Source organism: Aristolochia californica, unplaced genomic scaffold, assembly GCF_029961685.1.
Source record: "Aristolochia californica isolate CCGP_79_NKW_82.1479 unplaced genomic scaffold, dmAriCali1.0.hap1 SCAF_2, whole genome shotgun sequence".
Taxonomy (NCBI): domain Eukaryota; kingdom Viridiplantae; phylum Streptophyta; class Magnoliopsida; order Piperales; family Aristolochiaceae; genus Aristolochia; species Aristolochia californica.
Genome location: NW_027181881.1, coordinates 48176287 through 48195590, shown reverse-complemented (window position 1 = coordinate 48195590; position 19304 = coordinate 48176287). Strand labels below are relative to the sequence as shown.

At 39.4% G+C, this 19304-nt stretch overlaps 4 protein-coding genes across 5 annotated transcripts; 3 read left to right on the top strand and 1 right to left on the bottom strand.

The window, feature by feature from the left end:
* The first annotated feature begins 90 nt into the window (after positions 1 to 90).
* Positions 91 to 2909, top strand: LOC137957070 (uncharacterized). Of its 2 annotated transcripts, none has more exons than XM_068804771.1 (2): positions 91 to 406; positions 2339 to 2909. In XM_068804771.1, exons 1-2 carry the CDS (start codon positions 166 to 168, stop codon positions 2659 to 2661), a joined length of 564 nt encoding a protein of 187 aa, XP_068660872.1. In that variant the 5' UTR covers positions 91 to 165; the 3' UTR covers positions 2662 to 2909. The 2 variants fall into 2 exon arrangements, with proteins under 2 accessions (XP_068660872.1, XP_068660871.1); XM_068804770.1 differs by having other exon boundaries at positions 91 to 427.
* Positions 2910 to 4164: 1255 nt separating this feature from the next.
* LOC137955984 (uncharacterized) lies at positions 4165 to 8521 on the top strand. The gene is made up of 6 exons (XM_068803249.1): positions 4165 to 4729; positions 4949 to 5200; positions 5318 to 5519; positions 6362 to 6430; positions 7315 to 7447; positions 7530 to 8521. The coding sequence occupies exons 2-6, from the start codon at positions 4978 to 4980 to the stop codon at positions 8112 to 8114; spliced, it is 1212 nt and encodes a 403-aa protein (XP_068659350.1). The 5' UTR covers positions 4165 to 4729; positions 4949 to 4977; the 3' UTR covers positions 8115 to 8521.
* An 802-nt stretch (positions 8522 to 9323) lies between these two features.
* LOC137955421 (glycine-rich protein 2-like) lies at positions 9324 to 10269 on the top strand. Its single transcript, XM_068802355.1, has one exon. It carries the CDS (start codon positions 9511 to 9513, stop codon positions 10108 to 10110), a length of 600 nt encoding a protein of 199 aa, XP_068658456.1. The 5' UTR covers positions 9324 to 9510; the 3' UTR covers positions 10111 to 10269.
* A 2819-nt stretch (positions 10270 to 13088) lies between these two features.
* LOC137955419 (auxin transporter-like protein 3) lies at positions 13089 to 15318 on the bottom strand. The gene is made up of 7 exons (XM_068802353.1): positions 15168 to 15318; positions 14864 to 14976; positions 14566 to 14749; positions 14347 to 14444; positions 14045 to 14252; positions 13444 to 13701; positions 13089 to 13340 (listed from the first exon to the last, which is right to left on the bottom strand). The coding sequence occupies exons 1-7, from the start codon at positions 15303 to 15305 to the stop codon at positions 13146 to 13148; spliced, it is 1194 nt and encodes a 397-aa protein (XP_068658454.1). The 5' UTR covers positions 15306 to 15318; the 3' UTR covers positions 13089 to 13145.
* Between the last annotated feature and the right edge of the window lie 3986 nt (positions 15319 to 19304).

The window sequence follows — 19304 nt, the reverse complement described above, 5'->3', positions numbered from 1 at the left end:
CGGTAATAACGACCAACCTACGGATCAGAACAAGCGGTCTATTTAAACCCCTCTCGTTCCCCCTCGCCCCGCGTGCTTCCTCCGCAGACCCGCAGATCAAACGTTTTTTTTTCTGCTGCTAGCTGCTGTTTTTTCTTCCTTCCCTCTCTCTCTTTCCCTTGACGTATGGCTCTCGCTTACCGTGTGCCTTTCTGCGTATCATGTGCGTCTGCCGTGGAAGAGTACCCTTGCTCTTCTCATCCTCATCATTCGCTGCTGCAAGGGATCCTTTCGGCCGCTTCCCCTCTGCAAAGTCAGCCGCACAAGGGGTGTATGGTCAGACCTCTGCCTACCCATTTCTCAACTTCTTCTTTGAAGAGGCCGCCGCGGTCCAGGACAATCATCTCTGCGCTGACTGATCGCGTTTGTAAGCTCTCAATTTGTTTATGTATGGTGTTTCTTGCTTAATTTTATTGCCTGCTTTAGTTCCTGTTTTGATTTTTTTTATCCTTTTGGTGTTGTGTCCTGTGCTATGATCGTTGGGTGTTTATGTATTCTAATAGATCTTGAATTGAATATTGCTTGACATTTCGTCGCTCCTTCCTCGAAGTTCTTTCTTAAAGAAGTTTTTCGCCTTTATTTTTGCGTTTGATCAATTTTCTTGAGGTGCAAAGTGTTTGTAATCGCAATCAAATTTCTTGAGGATTTTTTGAAGATTGTCATGATGTTTGTGCTGACTTGAAAGTCATACTTCTTGATTGTTGTGCTACATCTCAGTGATTTTTAATTTCTTTTCTTTCTTCAAACTTTTATGGGGTTATTCTTTTTCTACTTCTAAATAACTTTCCCTTTTCATCGGGGTGAATTTCTTGATATATTTTTATGGGGTTATCCTGCTTTTACTTCTCAAAGTGAATGTTAAGTGTTTTAAACGTTTCATCACGTCAATTTCTTGATATAGTTCTATGGGGGGTTTCCTGTTTTTACTTATCAAAGTGAAGGGTCCGTGGTTTGGACTCTTCGTCGGTTAATTTCTTGATATAGTTTCAGGTTCATTCATTTGAATGTATTCTGTCAAAATATATTTCCTGAGATGGAATCAAGATTCCAATAAATCGGGTCCATTTAGAGGCAGTGTATGGATTCATACTCAGAGTCATGGTTTAGTCTTTGTTTTTGTGGGCATTTCTTTCATTTGATTGATTTATTTGAACTAGTTCCTTCTGGCTTGATTACCATAGTATATTAAAATAATGCTTGCTATCCTTGCTAGAATTTTGTGTTTCTTCGTTGAAATTTTATTTGGTGTCTGTTGTTGACGAGAGCAAAGACTTGCATTAGGTTCTTTTCATGAGCCATGAATTGCTTCTATGACTATGGGCACTCGCACAAGTCCTCTACAGTGGAAGTATTTAAATTTCTTGGTTGTCCTTTTGAAATGGATTAGCTTCTTACTTCCCATGAATTTTGGCTTTCATTCACCTCTCTACACTTAATTTTGGCCTTAAAAGGTGTTCCAGGAACTTTAATATACATCTGTTATGCTTTTGATATCCTGATTTGCTACTAGGATCTGATACCTATCTTTTGCTGCAATGTTTATGAGTGCTGGCTGGGTTCCTTTTGCTTACCTACCTATTGCAAGCATAAAGTAAATAAATAGTGTACAAAATTGAAGAAAAACTAAAGAATAACAGGAGAAAGGAAGATGGAAAACAAAGGGAGAAGCACTTGCTGTTTTTACTGCTTCATTGAAATAGCTATCCCAGCTTCTCATTTACTTTTCCCTGTTAAGAATGTTAGATAGTAAGGGTGGAATAGGATGTAGATTTTGGTTTAACCTGACCAAGTGTGAGCTGATTGCTGTTTAGTTGCTATTCTTAGCTACTTTTTTTTTTTTTCTTTTTCTTAGAGATGTAATTTGGTTCTATTTTATTTTCTATAACATGCTATTTCAGTTCATTTCTAATTATGCAATGGGATTAGTCTTGGAGGCTTGAGGCCTGATGGTATTAGAAGATTGTGCTCGGGTTATTACTGTGGTCTACTTCTTGTGAAACATGACTCTTTAGAGCACTTCCTAAAATATGATTTGTCCAGTGCTTATTCTCAAGGGCTCCAGTCATATGACTTCTTTGCATCATTTAATGTACTACTAAAAATTCTTCTCAGTCAAACCAATGAGAAATGGTGTAAGCTCTGCATAGGATTTTGGTCGGTTCTGGCAGTCACCATTTGCTAATTTATCAATGTACTAATATGATAGTTTCCTTTTGTCCAATGACTCTAAATTTTGGTTGTTTCCTCCTCTATGTAATGCAACGTAGCTTCTTAAAGTTTTCTATCTTATTGTTTACAGCTTCTGCGGTTACTGGATCTACCTGGGAAACATGCGTTCTGAAGAGTGATATTCCAGTTCTTGTTGAGTTTTGGACTTCTTGGTGTGGGCCCTGCAGGATGGTCCACCCTATTATCAGTGAGATAGCAGCTGAGTATGCTGGAGAAATCAAATGCTTTAAGCTCAATGCTGATGAAGACTATGAAGTTGCCTCTGAGTGTGCTGTTAAGAGTGTTCCCACTGTAGTATTCTTTAAGAATGGAAAGAAACTTGAATCCATAACTGGTACTATGCCCAAGGATGTTTATGTGGAAGCAATCAGAAGGACCCTGGCCAACAAATAGAGGCCCGTGGACAGAGAGCATGATTCTGGCCTTGTAAAACCTTCGGACAGAATTTTCATTGGACGAAGGCCTGTTGCTTTTGTATATTCTTAATCCTATAAATTCTAATACTGCGATGTTCATCTTGTACACTCCATTGGATCCAGAGTCTTCATTCTTTACTGGCTACATGCTACTTGTTTGAACTAAGACCACCTTGTCTTCTTCCTACTAGTCAAAAATTGATGTGCGTTTCTGCTATAATTAATGGAAAAATATGTTGGATTTATTTTTTTGGTGCTTTTCTGCTTCATTGATGATTGCCAATTTGAGCCATCTGCATAAAATGTTCTTTACTTTGTATATGTTGGTCTTACAATCAGAAGCATAAAAATTTTTTACCGTCAAATAGAGGTAACTATTCACGATGGAGGAGATTCATTACACCAATGTAAGATCATAAATTACACCATTATTGCACGGATTTTATGAAACACGATGGACAGTGCTCTCCATTCTGCAGTATCAAACCATTGCCATTCTTAAGCATATGATTAAGGCATATTCTAATGCTATTACCCTTGTAATAATGTATAATGACAGTTCAGTTTCCACTGCACAGATATTCTCTGTTGGATTTTATTTGCATTTTGATTTTAGTTCAATTTCAACTGTTTTATCTTTTTTTGACTTCTTTGGTTTCATCTTCCAAACAACATTTGTCTATCTACATATGTTAGAACCCAGGTCATGAAGTAAAAACTGTTTTTATCTTTTTTTATATTGGTAAATAGAGTCATTTAGCCGCATTTGTGCATTCAAAAACCCATTAAAAATGGGACTCTTCAATTCAATGGTCACACTTTGATTTATACACTGATGATAATCCTCACTAAAGTTAACCCTTAGACCGTAACTATGCCAAACGTTGCCATAAATGTTATTAACTATGCGACGAGCAATTTATAGTTCCTATAAAAAACCTTCTCAATTGCCTTTCCCAATGCCACATTTTTGTGGGTAATAATTGACATTGGATGGACTAGTCTTACTTTAAGGGGAACTTATATAAGTCTTATATTCTTCATACTTGTTTTTTCTATTTTTACGATTATTATTGCTCTCGTTAGTTTCAAATTAGAACTTCTAATTCTTAACAAATTTGACTACCATCTGCCCAAATGACACTTGGAGTTCTATTAGTCTCGTCAAGCTCAAAGGAAAAAATATGTAGAATCATGAATCCGCATATCTTGAAAGTGTTCAGGTCCTCTAATCCTAACTAATGGGAAAAAACACAAACTACAGTTGTTATCACTCTTGAACAATATTTGGTCCTGTTCTACAATCACACAATTGAACACTTGTCATTGTGAATGTTGGAGAAGATTGATGATAGGATTGAGTTTTTTCAAGGACTTGAGATTAAAGGATGGCTATGTTTATAACGAAAGGGTACAAGAATCCATACTCCATCTTTATTTACTCCTATTGAACTTGTATCTCAACGCCTTTGGATTTCTCTTCTGTTTTTGCCTTTTGTCGTTCAAATCCTTACCACAAACTAACCATCTTTGTGTTCCCTTGATCATGTAGATCCAGACTATTATCTAATGGGGTTTCATCCATTCTTGCTCACAGCAACCCTATCTATTAACAAATCGGTCATATATTTTCTTTGCCACAGTGCAATTTTTCGACCTGCCCAACGAAAACCCACTATGAGGGATTATTTCGAGCCTTTCGTTCGATCAATTCTTTACAGATCAAACAACTGAAATTAGCCATCTCGAGGATAGGGTAAACTACTGACGGCGTACCCTTTCGCTTCTCTCCCCTCTTCGCTTCATAAGAGCCTAGTTCTGCTCTACCTGCACCTCCCGGTCGTTCTTTCTGCTTTTACATCTCCCCTCCCCTTTTCATATCTTTTGGACCCCCCCTCTTTACTCGGCTTGTCCCGTTCTACCGCTTCTCTGCCGCAGGCAAGCCTTCTACTTGCCACTCGCACTCTCGTGTTGCTTTACGTAGCTCCCTGCCGGAAAATGAGTATCATTCGGTTTTAAAATTGAGGTGATTTGCTTTTTTACTGGTAAGACCTGGAGTTCTTTATCATTTGATTCTCGCCTCTAACCCATTTCATTTTACTGCTAATGACTACAAAGGAACTTGAGGAAAAGCAGAAAAAGAGAAGTACAAGGGCAATCTCCAGAAACACTATTGAGTTTATGTGATATAGCTATATTTATCTCTCCGTTTCTGCAGCTACTGTTTCGTAACTATGAAAACTAATATTTTCTCACCCTTTCAGAAACAGTCCCTCGTCCCGTGGACACTTCTATGGAAGAAAAGGAACCTTTTGTTCCATCAAAACCTGATAAATCCATGTTTTGCCAAGAGTGCAACCAAAATCAATGGAAGTACAAGTGCCCTGGCTGTTCTATCCGCACTTGCAGCCTTCCCTGTGTTAAATCCCATAAACAGCGTACTAACTGCATTGGGAAAAGAAACCGCACTGAGTTTGTGCCTCTTTCTGAATTTGATGATAACCTCCTCACATCCGGTCGGTTTATCTCTTGACCATGTTTGCCTAATCAATTCTCTGTTTCCCTTCTCACCATTTTCAGAAATCGTGTCTGGATTCTTTCCTAACATCCTTTCTTTTCTGTTGATTGTATAGATTACAATTTCTTAGAAGAGACAAAAAGAGTTGCTGAATCTGCAGAGAGAATGTTAAACGGGTTTGGGGGCAATTATCGTTTTAAGATGCCATTTAAATTGCGGTTGCTCAGGAATGCAGCTGGTCGACGGAAAACTAGGCTTTTTCTTTTGCCTGGTGGGATGTCGAGGAGGGAGAAAAACCAGTCACTGTATGATCAAAAGTTAGTTGCTGCCCTTTCTATTTACTTTCTTCTTTGGATGATTGATTTTATTTAACTTTTGGTTCTGACAAGGTTACTCTGTTTGTTTGTAATTAATTCCTGCTTCACGTATTATTCTAGTCATGAAAATATCATGATTGAATTTGTTTATCCTGATAACTAAGAGAGTTAGTTCATTTTGAAATTTGGTTACATTTTATAGTCTATGAGATTGTTATCCAATATGACCCTTGGTCATATTGAGCAGAAAAGCTGTTGCTATACTAGTTCTTTATCTGGACTATTTCAAATATTGGTTGGAAATTTTTTGAAAATTGATTACAACATATACCCACGATTTGGTTTATCCTAATAATGGAAGAGAGCTAGTTTATTTTGAAACTCGGGTTACATTTTATAGTCTATGAGATTGTTATCCTTATGGCTCATGGACATATTGAGCAAAAAGATGTTTAAATTTTACTAATTATCTGAAATATCTCAAATGTTGATTGGAAAGACCATGGTGTCATTTTCAAAGTCAATCACATCCAAGATGCTCATTTCCCAAACCCTGGTCCTCCATTTTTGGACTCTGTGTGTGATAAATATGTGGAAGATCAGGTAGCACAAATACTATGTTACTAGAGAGTGAGCAAGAAGGGGAGAGAGAGGAGGAGAGTTATCATATCTGCAACTGGACTATTACCGTTGTATCTACTCTCAGTCAGTCTGTTCATTCTTTTGGTGGTCTCTGAGCATGCTTGATGTGGTCTCTCCTTATTTTTTTCTCCACTTTTGCCTAAATTATAATTTGTTTGGGTTCTTTTCTTTATGTAATAACCTGGGCTCTTTTCATTCAGGAAAAAATCAATTTTATGGACAGTTGAATGGCATTTCAATTCAGTAAATATTGTGCTTGTTGACCATGGGTAAGCATTCTTTTTTCTTGCCTTCGTTTCACATTTTATGAGTTTTTATTTTGCAGTTGAGTTTTAAAAATTGATATAATTCCTTCCACATTCTCAGTCACTATTTTGTGAGAATTTAGGCCACAGCTCAATTGTCTCATGGGGTTTTTCTAGTTGAAGGGCTCAAGTTCAAACCTCCTTAGGTGTGGGGGGTTTGGGTATATCCTGTTGTAATGAACTCGAACCAAAAAATGAAAGAACTGGACCAGACTGATGAGTTCAATGAGGTCGGACCAGAATGGTGTTCTTTGATTCTTAGAAGGTCAGACTTCCTTTTTGGGAATACCAGTCGACCTGATGGCCACACTTGTTCGACCAGAAAACTTGCTCACTAGGTTCTTGTTCAGTTTGACTGAGGTTTTTCTCTTCTTTTATTTCTACCTCAAATTTAAAATATGAAATTTAGTATGAAAGAGAAAGGCAACTCAACCTTGTGATCTCAAAAGAAACAAGGATATTATCTTCTTTATGTGTATATATGCAAAACAAGTATATTTATAATATCTTGAAAAAATATCTATATAATACCTGTTACATATTATTGGTTGAACCCGAACCTTGTTGAGTCAGAACTGGCCTTGCGGTTGGTTCAGTGGCTGGTTCTGTGAAGCAAGATCTCTATCCTCTTCACTGTTTCTAACTATGCACAAGTATAGAGAAACAAGTATTTTTTTAGTAACTTCAAGAAAGATTCATACGGATGCCTATTACACTTTAGTGGTGGAACCTGATTGTACATTGTTGAACCTGCAACTAGCCGTGCCAGTGGTTCAATGGATGGAGATTTCAGTTCTTACAACATCGATTGCAATTATATTTAAACTAATGATTGTTTATTTGTTCAGGGTAGATGAGAACACAAATTTGTGTTCTGTGATTGAAAAGCATTTAAAAGCTGGTCCATGGAATCATCAACTTAGCCAATTCAGTAGTGTTCCCCTTGCGCATCTGAGATTCTTCATCAGAAAGAACCCAAAGGTGTTCTATTTTCAATTTCAACTGAATTTTCTTAATCTGGGAGAATGCGCTTCTAATTATATTATCTGTCACACAATTACAGGGTCCTAAATCCTTGTTCCGTGAGTTGGACATAAATACCCCTTTATGTCATCAATTAGCTGATATTATCCTTATCGAGTACCCCATCATCCATGTTTTCCTCCCTTCACATAACTACAGCTTTGAAGTTGAAAAAGCTGCAGTGCCAAAGGAAGGACCAACTAAATCTCTAGATGATTTACCAAGCCCAAAAATTGTCCACTTCAAGGAAGAGGAAATAGACAAAGATGTCACCCTGGGGACACAAGTGTTTGATCTGATGGAGAATGGAGATCCAAAGTCTGTTGATAATTTTCAGCTTCCTGTGTTTCTCCACCTAAATAAGGGAGATGAGAAAGAACTTAAACGCTCAAAACTGTCTATAGGTGGCAAGTTACAAGCACCTATAACAATGGAAACTGATGGGTTTCTTGGATCGAACACAAAAATTGGAAATTCTGGAGACTTCAATTTTGAGTTTGCCCAAGATTTGAGGGATGCTTATTCAGGTCTGATTGAGCAAGTAAATCCTGATGATTTTCTGTGCATTGAAAACGGATTCATTGGAGACGAGGACTTAGAGGAAGGCGAGATTTTAGAATTTTAATGGTTCTTTGCCGATGTGATTATACCAAAATACATTCAGGTTTTCTGAGTACAGGATATGAGAGGGGATCTTAACTTAGAGACTGTTTGTTTACCATCTGAAGAAGTCTGCAGCATATGGATTATGTTAAAGATGCCAATGCTGGGTGAAACAGGGAAGTTCTGAAAGCTGAAGTAATGGATTCATGCTCGTTTGGTGTTATGTAAGTACAGAAGGTAAAGACCCGATCCCTTCAACAGTTTCTTCTTCAATCACCGATCCTCGGAGCTCAACTAGGGTCTTAAAAGGCTTCTGGCTGTGATGGGTAATTAAATATGTATCGATGCTTGGGCTGCTGAAATTAATTCTTTACACATTTTGTTGTTTCATTTACTCTAAGATAAGTGAAATCTTGATGTTTACGGTCAGATAGAATGCCGATTTCCTCCCCACCTTCTGCCTGCATTGATGAACGGTTCTTCATTATATATGTAGTTTTATTGCTTAAAATCATCTAATTGCTTCTATCTTCTGCTCCAAGCAAACACAAGCTGAACTGAAATGTCACACAAGGTGTTCAATTTCTCTTGCACTTCAAGGCCTGTAAACAACAACCAGCATTTGGGTAATGGAGTGAATGGCTGCTTTATGTCCTTTTTATCTGTTTCAAAAAAACACACTGGACCAAAGAAACGAAGGATAATGGCTGTTACATCTTTCTCCTTTCATCGTCTTTGTCAATCTATTCCTCCGTGTTAAGGCCAGTACCCAGTTTGTGTTTTATGTTAACGATGCCGATGCTGGGTGAAACAGTTCAAGGTTTAAGAGTTTAAATCCTAAAGCCTGAACCTGTTCAACTTGGATTTAAGTAAAAGAAAAGAGACTAGGCGGATATGGACTTCAAAAACTATAACTACTCAATGGTGGGACCCCTGACAGACCGCTTCATGCATGGAAGCCTGAGAGTTTGCTTCCAAGACTGCGAGGCCCCACCCAATCACAGTTTCCGATTTAGATCTGTAAAAGCTAGCTAAAACAGCTCTGGATATCGAAAAGGATAGTTTTGTCATTTATGCCAGGACTTGTCTCCTGGGAAGGACACCGGATAGATGCAACGGTGGATCTCTCCACACAAATCACAAGCTGAATACCAACCGTGCGATCTATGCCAATCGAAATTCCCGTTAATAAACAGATTTAAAACCGTTTCGGACTCCTCCGAACCTCGAAGTCGAGAGGCGGAAGCACGAATATCGGGAAGTGCCGTCGGTATAAAAAGCTAGGGTTCCCTTTCTTCATCAAGCATAAGAACTCAGATCTAGGGTTTTTCTTCCTTCCCTTTTCCTGGTTTCTTTTCGCTGCTCCACCCCTTTCTTCCGCTTTCTAGGGTTAGGGGTTTCAGCTTCTCCTTTTTTCAATGGCGCAGGGTGTGAGGTCGATCGGAACCGTGAGATGGTTCAGCGATCAGAAGGGTTTTGGATTCATAACCCCCAAGGACGGCGGCGAGGACCTTTTCGTCCATCAGTCGTCCATCCGATGCGATGGGTTCCGGAGTCTCTCCGAGGGAGAGGCCGTGGAGTTCGAGATCTCTTCCGGTGATGACGGACGAACGAAGGCCATTGACGTGACTGGACCCGACGGGGATCCTCTTTCCGGGGTAAGAAGCGGAGGCCGAGCCAGTGGCGGTTCTTACGGTGGCTACGGTGATGGAGGTGGGAGCTATGGAAGGGGCGGGAGATCTTTTGGCGGGGGTGGGGGATGTTACAACTGTGGGCAGAGCGGGCACTTAGCGAGGGATTGTGCTCAGGGTGGAAGTGGTGGTGGTGGTGGTGGTGGTGGTGGTGGTGGAGGAGGAGGAGGAGGATGTTACAACTGTGGGCAAAACGGTCACTTAGCCAGGGACTGCACTCAGGGTGGAAATGGTGGTCGGAGATCGGGAGGCGGCGGTGGTGGAGGATGTTATAACTGTGGAGAGCAGGGGCACATTGCAAGGGAGTGCCCTAAAGGGCAGGAGTAAGGTGTCAAGTTCTGTTTATCGATCTTTTTTTTTTTTTTTTTGTGGGCTAGGGTCTGTTACTGTGTTTTTGTCGCGGCTTGGGAATATTGGCGGTCTTAATCCTGTCATTTTTGGTTTGGTATTTTGCAGAATTTTGGCATGTGAAATTGCTTACAGAGATATACTTTGCTTCTCTTCTTCTTTTTGCTTTACAACCGATTTTTGAAGTCAAATAGTACCTTGAGTACTTTAATGGAGTTTCTATTAAGATGTGGTAACTCGTTCCATCTATTTCGTTCTCGTCTAATGTTTCAGTCTGATAATCTCATTCACGAACTGTAATTTAGATTATCTGCTCCGTCGGGTCTCTGCAACAGCCTCATATCAATTATGAATATTTAAAAAAAGAATTTATGAGAATTAGCTATTCATTATTGTTTTTCTAATTATCTAAGTGCCAAATGCTGGATGCTGTATGGGCTGCCGGATTTCAGTCCAGGGCCTTGTGGAGGGTCCAAAATTTAAGATTGACCTAACATTGTATCTAGGGGTTGCATTCAATCTAGCCCGAATCTGTCTATGTTCAAACTTGTTTGATTTAAAATTAGGCATAACTTCTAAACCCTAAACCCTAAACCCTAAACCCTAGTTTTGTCCATTTGAAGTTTATAGCATGTTAAGTTTTTATTTTTAAAGTAATTCTTAATCCAGGGCAAAAAACCCATAACATATCCCTATAAAATAATAGAAATTATGTTTATCATCTTTTTGTCAATTCTCTATCAGACTAAAAAGTGTTAGTTCTTAGCAAATATATGGTCCCAAAGCAATCAGTGAGGGTTAAGGGAAGTTCACCCTTCACCAACATAGGCAAAACACAAGGAAGCCTTCCCTGGCATGCCATAAGGAGGCAATAGTCTCCCCACCACTGGTGAAGGCAAGGGGCCTATGCAGGAATAGGGTACCTGCAAGGGAGGGGGAGCCTCCCCTTTCTTTCACAATTGACAAGGCTCTCTGACTCATTTTTCCATAGTTGTGAAAGGCCTCCCATTTCAATATCTTCATTAGCAGTTGAGAAGCTTTCCTCCCTCCATTCATGGAAGTATTCCCTGTCTTCACTAATTGTCCTGGATTTTTTTTTTCTTTTCACAGTAGACTTTTCTGAAGAGCCAAGCTTGTGATTCATCAAAATCTTGGTTATCGTGGAACTAATAACAGCGAGCACTCAGCATGCACTGTTCTTAGTTAAGTCCCACTCAGGATCTTACAAAATCATTCCCCATGTTACATCACGTAAAAGCTATAAACAACAGCTACTTGAAAAGAATCCTTTTCCATTTCCCATTTTTTTTCCCTTTACAACTTTTTTCCCCACCTAGATTGATTCGCTCAGGCCATTGGACCCCTTCTAGACACTCAGATAAAGTGGCCATGTGAATTTGATTACTGGAGCAGAAAGTAGATCCGCGCTCATGGATCGTAATCCTCAAAGTGACATTGCCCACCATTTGGGGGCAAAGTTCAAACCTTCCCCCACCTCTCGCGCAGGTCCCAACTCTCTCCATCTCAGGAAAAAAAAAAAGGACACGAAGAAGGTCCAATCCTTCTTACTCATAAGACCACTATGTTTCTACCAAAAGGAAAAAAACAAAAATCACCCTGTCAAATTTTCAATCTTGGGCCTCCTGGATGACTGATATTGATGATAAGGAGAAAAAAAAATGAAAAAGAGAGTGAGGGTCATCTTGAAGAGAATCATCTCAGCTGCAACCCCAGATAAAGTGAAGCTTGCTTGCAATTTGATCTGATTTTCCGCAACTTTTGTGCTCTAATGATGCAGGCTTCATCATTATGCTCGTGCACTAATAATTGATGCTCCAATTCAATGCGAAATGTGGCCCATTTCTCTAAAATAGAATTGGACACAGAGAGTTGCTTCCCTTGCTTCTGTAAAGGCAGCGGAGAAGCTTCTACTGAACCTCCTTGACCATCACTGCCGAGGCCCCAGAGCCAACTCTCTCCTCTGCGCGTTGCCCACCGCTGCCCTACCTCTCCAGCTTTTTCAATTTGTCATTCACCTTTTGGAAGTAAAGATACAGCCCCAGCCTTGGACTAACCTTTCTGGGTGGGAGTGAGGCAGCAGTGCGGAACTCCTCCATGTCCCATCCCAACCCATCCGTTCATGAGTCCTCTATTGACCAAACCCATGTTGCCTTCTGAAAACATCGGCCCCCACATCAGTAATGAAATCTGTCTACAGATGATTGAGCCAATCACGCCAGGACACACCCCATTGAAATGTGTTCGACGAAAGGCCTAGGCGAAAAGGGAACCATCCACATGTCTTACCTTATCTCCAATGCGAGTGACTGAGACTAGAGACCTGTTGAAAGATCTGATTCCATTCTCGCAACCTTACAAGATGTAAAAACAGGAGCGCATGACAGGCCTTCCCTTCTCCTGGTCCCTTCTTTAACTTTAGGATTAGTCGTTTTGGTAGAAGTCGATAGATGTCTATTTATTATTTAAATTATCAATGGGTCTATCAGTTGCAGATAATAGACTACTTCCTTGGATGATTTTGCTTGTCATCGTCTCAAGGAATTCGTTGAACCAGTTTTTCCCTGATATCATGTACACTGAACTCACGGATCGCAGTTCTCTGGTTAGGCTCTGTTCTTAATCATCTCCAGGATGGGGCAAATACAGTGGATCCTTGGGTCTCTTGTTTCTTCCACTTTTCCTTTTCTGAGCAAAGTAGCTTTGCTTTTAGATGCTCATGGCTTACACTCTGAGTAAAAGAAAGAAGCAGACGAGAACTGCAACTACAAGAAGTACACTTTATAACCATGTGGCCTTCTTTCTCTCTCTCTTTCTCTTTGACTCCTACAGTGACATCAAATAAGGATCATGTACTGGTAAGGATGAAAGCGCAAGAAGGAGAATCCCCAAAAGGATTGCATTGCATTTACTTGAAAAATAAAAATCTTACAGGAGGCTCAAAACACTTTACAACACACTATACTTTTACTATTGTGGATAAATTAGAAATCCAATTAAGCCTTGCGAGGATGACATTGGTAGCACTTTGTGAATAGCCCAAAGGTGCTCACTTGCTGGATGAAGTTGAGCATGCTTGCCCACCCTCCAAAGCCAAATCCCACAACCAAAACCCACCCCACCACAAAAACGTTCACGGAATACAGCCCTGCCCAACCTCCCAGAAAAGATGGCGGTCTCTCTACTGCATTCTGCAAGGGATGAAAAAAATCACGAAAATTAAACCAGCTAGTGAAATTTTGGATAAAACGATGAAGAAGAGAGACTGCAAAAAATGAGAATAAGAACACCAACCTCTCTTGCTGAAGCAGGAGCAAAGGTTATCATGTGTGCCAATGCTGGGATTATGTAGACCGTAAAACTGACGAGAAGAGATCCGACTGTGGAATTAATGGGGCCAAAGAAGGGGAATACGATTGCAAGGAACCATATCGGGATCACAACTGGGAGTCTGGCAAGGGCTCGTTTCAGTACGCTCTTTGTCTTATGCACCCCAATGAACTTCTCCCACACAAAATACAAAGGTGTGCAGGCGAATCCAAATGTTATGAACTGCAATGCACCAGACTAACCCATTAACCATTTGGTTTCGTTCCCTGTTAAGCTTAGATTTTTCAGCAGCTGACTTGATTGACAATCTTTTACAGGAACGGATATGATTCAGGGGTTGTCCACCGGTCCAATATTAGATTTCCATTAAGGAATCTCATCATTTCCATCAATTTAAAGTGAAAAAACGGTAGCTTAATTAAAGATGTGAACCATTATCTAAAATAAGGAAAGTTCTTGGAAAAAGGCTGATCTTTATGGAAAGATAACCATAAGGATAATGTTGACGATAACGAAGAGAACAGAAAAGAAGCTCCTAAATGTGGGTATTTTAATGACTTTTCACCTGATGAATGAGCATTAGGATGACAGCCATATCTCTGAATCCCGACTTGGGGAGCAAAGAGAAAGCATTCGAGTGGTTCAGAAGCATATCCCCAAACGCCCAGTAGACAGAAATTGCAGAAGGTAAGGTCAGAGTTAAGACATAAATGGTTGCCAACAAGTAAATGAGCTTGAACTTCTGTGGCTTCCACATTGCATGCATAATCTCCCTGAAAGTCTCCAAGAGATGCGTTTCATGTAAGATGCAAGCATTCTAACATTCACTTACCCTTGATTCTTTGGAAAAGATAAAAGAGGACTTACACTGTGACTGCATGACCCCCAAATGTGTAGAGAATATTGGTGGCTCCAGTGAAATACAACACCATTTTGGCCGGTCCTGAGTGTGTAACTCCCTCAACCTTAAAATTTCCAAAACAGAAGAAAAGGAAAAAAGGAAGCATGAGTTTTCTAGTTCTTCTACCTCTTCTTGAATCTGACCCAGGACTCAGGACTCAGAGGATCAGAAAGAAAAGAACTTACCTGTCCATGGATGAGGGAAGCTATGGTCATGTACCATGCAGTGTAAGTGGTCATCAAGAGGCCTAGAAATGACCAAATTCTGTAGTTATGAAATGAAGGAATAAAAACTGTCGTAGCACAGCAGGCACCAAAGATGTAAGTCCATGTTCTTTTGTCTAGATTGTCATTGATGTAGTATATGTTACTGCATAAGAATGGGCAGGAGAATATCAGCTTTAAAAAATTGAAGCAAGTTCTTAAAAATGAAAGCTGAACCAGGAATATCATTTCTTACTCGCCTGAACTGTGAATGAATTACCTTGCACATGCAATTAGCTGAATCACTGATCCAAAGAGGAGAAAAGTGCAGTTGAAGAATAGACCAGCATTTCTCCAGTGTTTCCCCAAAAGCCCGTCTAGGACTTCAAACCACTGCAGCAATAAAATATTGCTTATTTATGGATGAAACCAGGAACAAGAGAGAGTTATCTGTGATTTGAGTGAGAGGCCATTTTTTTCTTATCTTGTATTCTGGAATCTCAACATCAATAAATAATAGACGAGATCCACAGAAAAGAAAATAAATCACCATAAACAGTGTGCAATATATGCAGCACAGGTACCTGGATTACATGGTTCCTGAAATCCACCTTCTCTCTCTCCTTTCTAGTTCTGTACTCAACGTAAAGAACACTAATCAGGTAGGCTGTCCAGCTGCCCATTAAGCCATAGAAAAGCTGAAAAAGGATGCCGGATAACATCCCCAATTGCGAAAATGAGTATGGCAACGTGAGAAGCACTTGAGCAACCTGCAAAGAGGACGCCACCAAATCAAAACTCATAATTCAACAATCAAGAAGAAGGAAAAAGAAAATAACAATTCTGATATCAGTGATTAATGAGAAACAGGCACAGCGTCCTCCTTCCATCGAAGTCGTAAGAAGACAACTCAAAGCATTAACACTACAACTAACAGAAAAGAGAACGGGGATGACTTTGCGTGCCTGGTTCGAAGCACAGCTGAACCATGCATCGTAGATGGATCCACCATGCCAGAAGAAATTTGACAGCTTGTTCTTGGAGGATTTCGTAGCACCTTCTCTCTCCATCTCCACATAGTTGCCAGCTATCACAGTTTCGACCTTCTCCGACGCCATGTCTTTGTGTTTTTGTCTGAGCAAGAAGGAGAGATGGCAGCAGAGCTTATAAAGGAGACGCAAGGGCTTCTCCCTCTGCCTTAGATCCTCCCCTCCTCTCTCTCACAGTGTTGAAGTCGTTTCGGAGAGGCCTGCAAGCATGCAGCGCCCCACGAGCGGGCTGACCCACCTCCTGCTTTTTGTAAAGGGAAGAGCACGAAGCGATAGAGCAGAGATGTGAGCCGTGGGAGCTTGAAGAAATGTGAAAGAAAGAGAGTTGAATGATTGCCCTGGAAGGGTGGCCTTGTTGCCTCGCATGATTAAACCACACGTGGGACAACTGGCTTTGTACAGTGGTAATCCCATTTATTCTTCTCTTCCGATTTTTACAGTTTCTCTTCTCTCTTTTTCTCTTCTGGTTTCCTGAAAATTTTCTTGTCCCACGCATCTCGGATTTTTGAGACCTTTAATCCCTTGAAAAATATGAAATATATGGGGCTTGGAGAATCCACCAAGCTGCGTGCCACATGATCTGCTTGGAGTGCCCTCACTTGAAGGAGCAGAAACAACTTACAAACACCTAGCAGTAGTGCCTTCTTCTTCCTTAAAAATACTTCTTTGCCTCCTCTCTTTTTCCATGTTTGTTCAGTTTCCTCACAGCATCTTCTGGTCAGAAATCGAGGGTTTTCCTTTGATCCAGTTACAATTCTCCCTGTATGGGCGAATTACCAGATGATCAGCCTTTTTCTTTTCTTGGCAGAGAAGTTGGATTTTGATAAACCAGAAAAGAAGCAGTAGCTGCTTCTTTTCTTTTCTTTTCTTTTAAAAAGGTTAATGGTCTAATAAGTGGGATTGTGCAGCTTGGTTGCAGAATCTTTTCCAATTATGTCATTATTATCTTTCATGATTACACAAAAGGAACCTTCATTGGATTAAATCAATTGTTAAAAACTATGTGACATCATTAGCAATGGAATTCTTTGATGTCTTTCTGTGAAGATTAGTGCAAACAATGCCAGCATTCTTCTGCTTAAAAGAAACCAATCAAAGTAGTTCTAGTTTTATTTATTAGCTCTAAGATTAAGTGCCCAGTTTGATTGAAAAATAAATACCCTTATACGGATTAAAAAAAACCCCAATTGTTTCATTTTTCATCATGAATTTTAAGTTTGAAGTTTGAACACGGTTTTCCAGCTAAAATGGGTCAACTATATGACTTCATGTATACGTCTTTGCCCTTTTTCCCTTCCCTTAGTCCAAAACGAACCAGAATGAATTATTCCTGTATTATTTAGTTCATTAGATTAAGCTGTTAGTGTAAAATGAATTACACTTTTTTTGAATCTTGTCAGTTCATTGAATCAGGCAAAAAAACGGGGAAAACTGATTTAGACCTTTTTTTTCGAATCATTAACATGAAGCGCGGGACACACGTTTCTCCCTCCCGCTCGGCCTTCCTCCCCCAATTTTTTTTTCTTCTCCCTCTCGGCCTCCCTCTCCTCTTCCTCACCTCCGTTGCAAAGCACGGGAGGCCGAGCCGAGCCTCTTGGCCTCCCGACCTCTCCTCTCTCGGCCTCCCTTTCTTCTCCCTCTCAGCGTACCGTCAGAGCGCCACCTCTGTCGCCGTTGCCCGCCCCCTCCGTCGCTGTTGCCCGCTAACCCGCCGTAGTCTCCCACCGCTGAGGAAGACGACGCGCGTCGTGAGAAAAAATTAAACCAACATCATAAAAATAATAATTCATATTTTTTATTTATAAAATAACTATTTTTATTTGTTTAGTATATTCATTTTATAATTATTGTATTAAATTAATTACTTAATAGTCATAATGAAAATATTGTTGAAATAAATATTTGATAAATTGTTTGGGTTTAATTATCCCATTGCTATAATTAATTAAACCAATGGTTTTAAATTTTGTGACAATATATTATTAATTAATATTACATAAAAATATATATTATGTTATTGATAAATATATATATGTGTGTGTGTGTGTGTATTTATTATATTAATTTTTTATTATTGTATTGAATTAGTGGTTTTTAATGTTAAAATATATCTTATGTTATTAAAAGATTATTTATTTATTTATTATATTCGCTTATGTTATTTTTTACTTTTAATTTTTTATTTTTAATAATTTATTCTAGTCACACATAATTATTGTATTAAATTATAATAAAATATAATTATTAAGTAATATAATAAAGTTTTTCATTAATTAGGATATTAATATATTTTAATACTACACGTTAAATCACTTATAAGTGTTGTAACCATGTCTGTTTTGGTTAATTATCTGTTTAGGTATATGTTTTATTTAAGTATATTATAAAAGGTAACTCATTCTCTTGTTTATATCATACTTTTCATTTGGGGGCACCAACACTGGAATCTGTTTTTCAGTGCACTTGAACTGTTCTACACTAACACCCAATGATGAGTTGAAGTTGAATCAATTCATTTAAGATGAATTGAATCATTCACCTCATTTCAAATTCATTGTGGACTAACCTAAGTTGTGAGCTCTCTGAAGCCTCTCAAGAGTTAATCATGGTAGGGCGTCTACTCACACCCATATGAAGATAGGGAGGGAAACAGGGCTCAACATTCAATCAAGTAGGGGTGGCTTCGAACCGAGCCAACTCAAGCTCCGTTCGATTCGGTATACCCGAATCTCGAGCCGAGTTCAAGATTCGGGATCGACTCATTTAAATTAACGAGCCGAGCTCGACTGAATCGAGGTTCGGTTCGAAAACTCGTGAGTAGCCGGCTCGTTAATTTAACGAGCGGTTTAGGATTCGGGACCAGAGCGCCGAGCGGAGCGATGGGAGAAAAATTCTTCCTTCCCTCGTCACCGCTGAGCCCCTCCGGTCGTTGTTGTGGCCGCCTTCTGCCTTTCTGCCTCTGCCGATTCTATGGCCGCCGCTCGATTTCTGCCCTCTCATCTGCCTTCACCTTTGTTTCCGTCGCCACCGCTTCTGTCGAAGCTACTTCCATCGCAACCGTTATCCCCGACGATCACCGGCGCCGCTGGAAGCTTTTCCCTCAGCGTCGTTCCTTGTCCCCCTCCTCCTCCCCCTCCCCCCCTTGATTTGCACGTGTGAGATCATAAAGTGAAAAAAAGAAAAAAATCTTAAATTCTTCCTCATGGCTCTTGAAGAAATTGAAAATAAATTTTAGTAGAAATAAGTTTCAAGGGACAATTAGTGTCTCATGTTTTTTGTAAACATTTTTCTAATTGAAAACATATAATTTTTTAAGTAAGATTTTCCTGCCAAGATGGGCTAGAAAACCGTATAGAAATTTTTTGAATAAGTATTTAACAGTTGATGCTGTAACACTTTTAGCATGAGGCAATTTTCATAGCAATTTATGTTTGACATTTTATTTGATTAAAAAATTATCTATAAGTATAGTAATATATTAGATTGATTATTAATTTTTATTTATTTCCCTAAAAGAGGCAATAAGAGGTCCATTTAACTTTCATAAGAAAATTTTAAAACATTTCTTGTAATTTTCTAATAAGTCACTAATAGTAATATGATTTTATTTAAAGGTTTTTTTGGAAATATGTATCATAGCAAAAATATTTCTAATTTTTCCTAGAATATAAA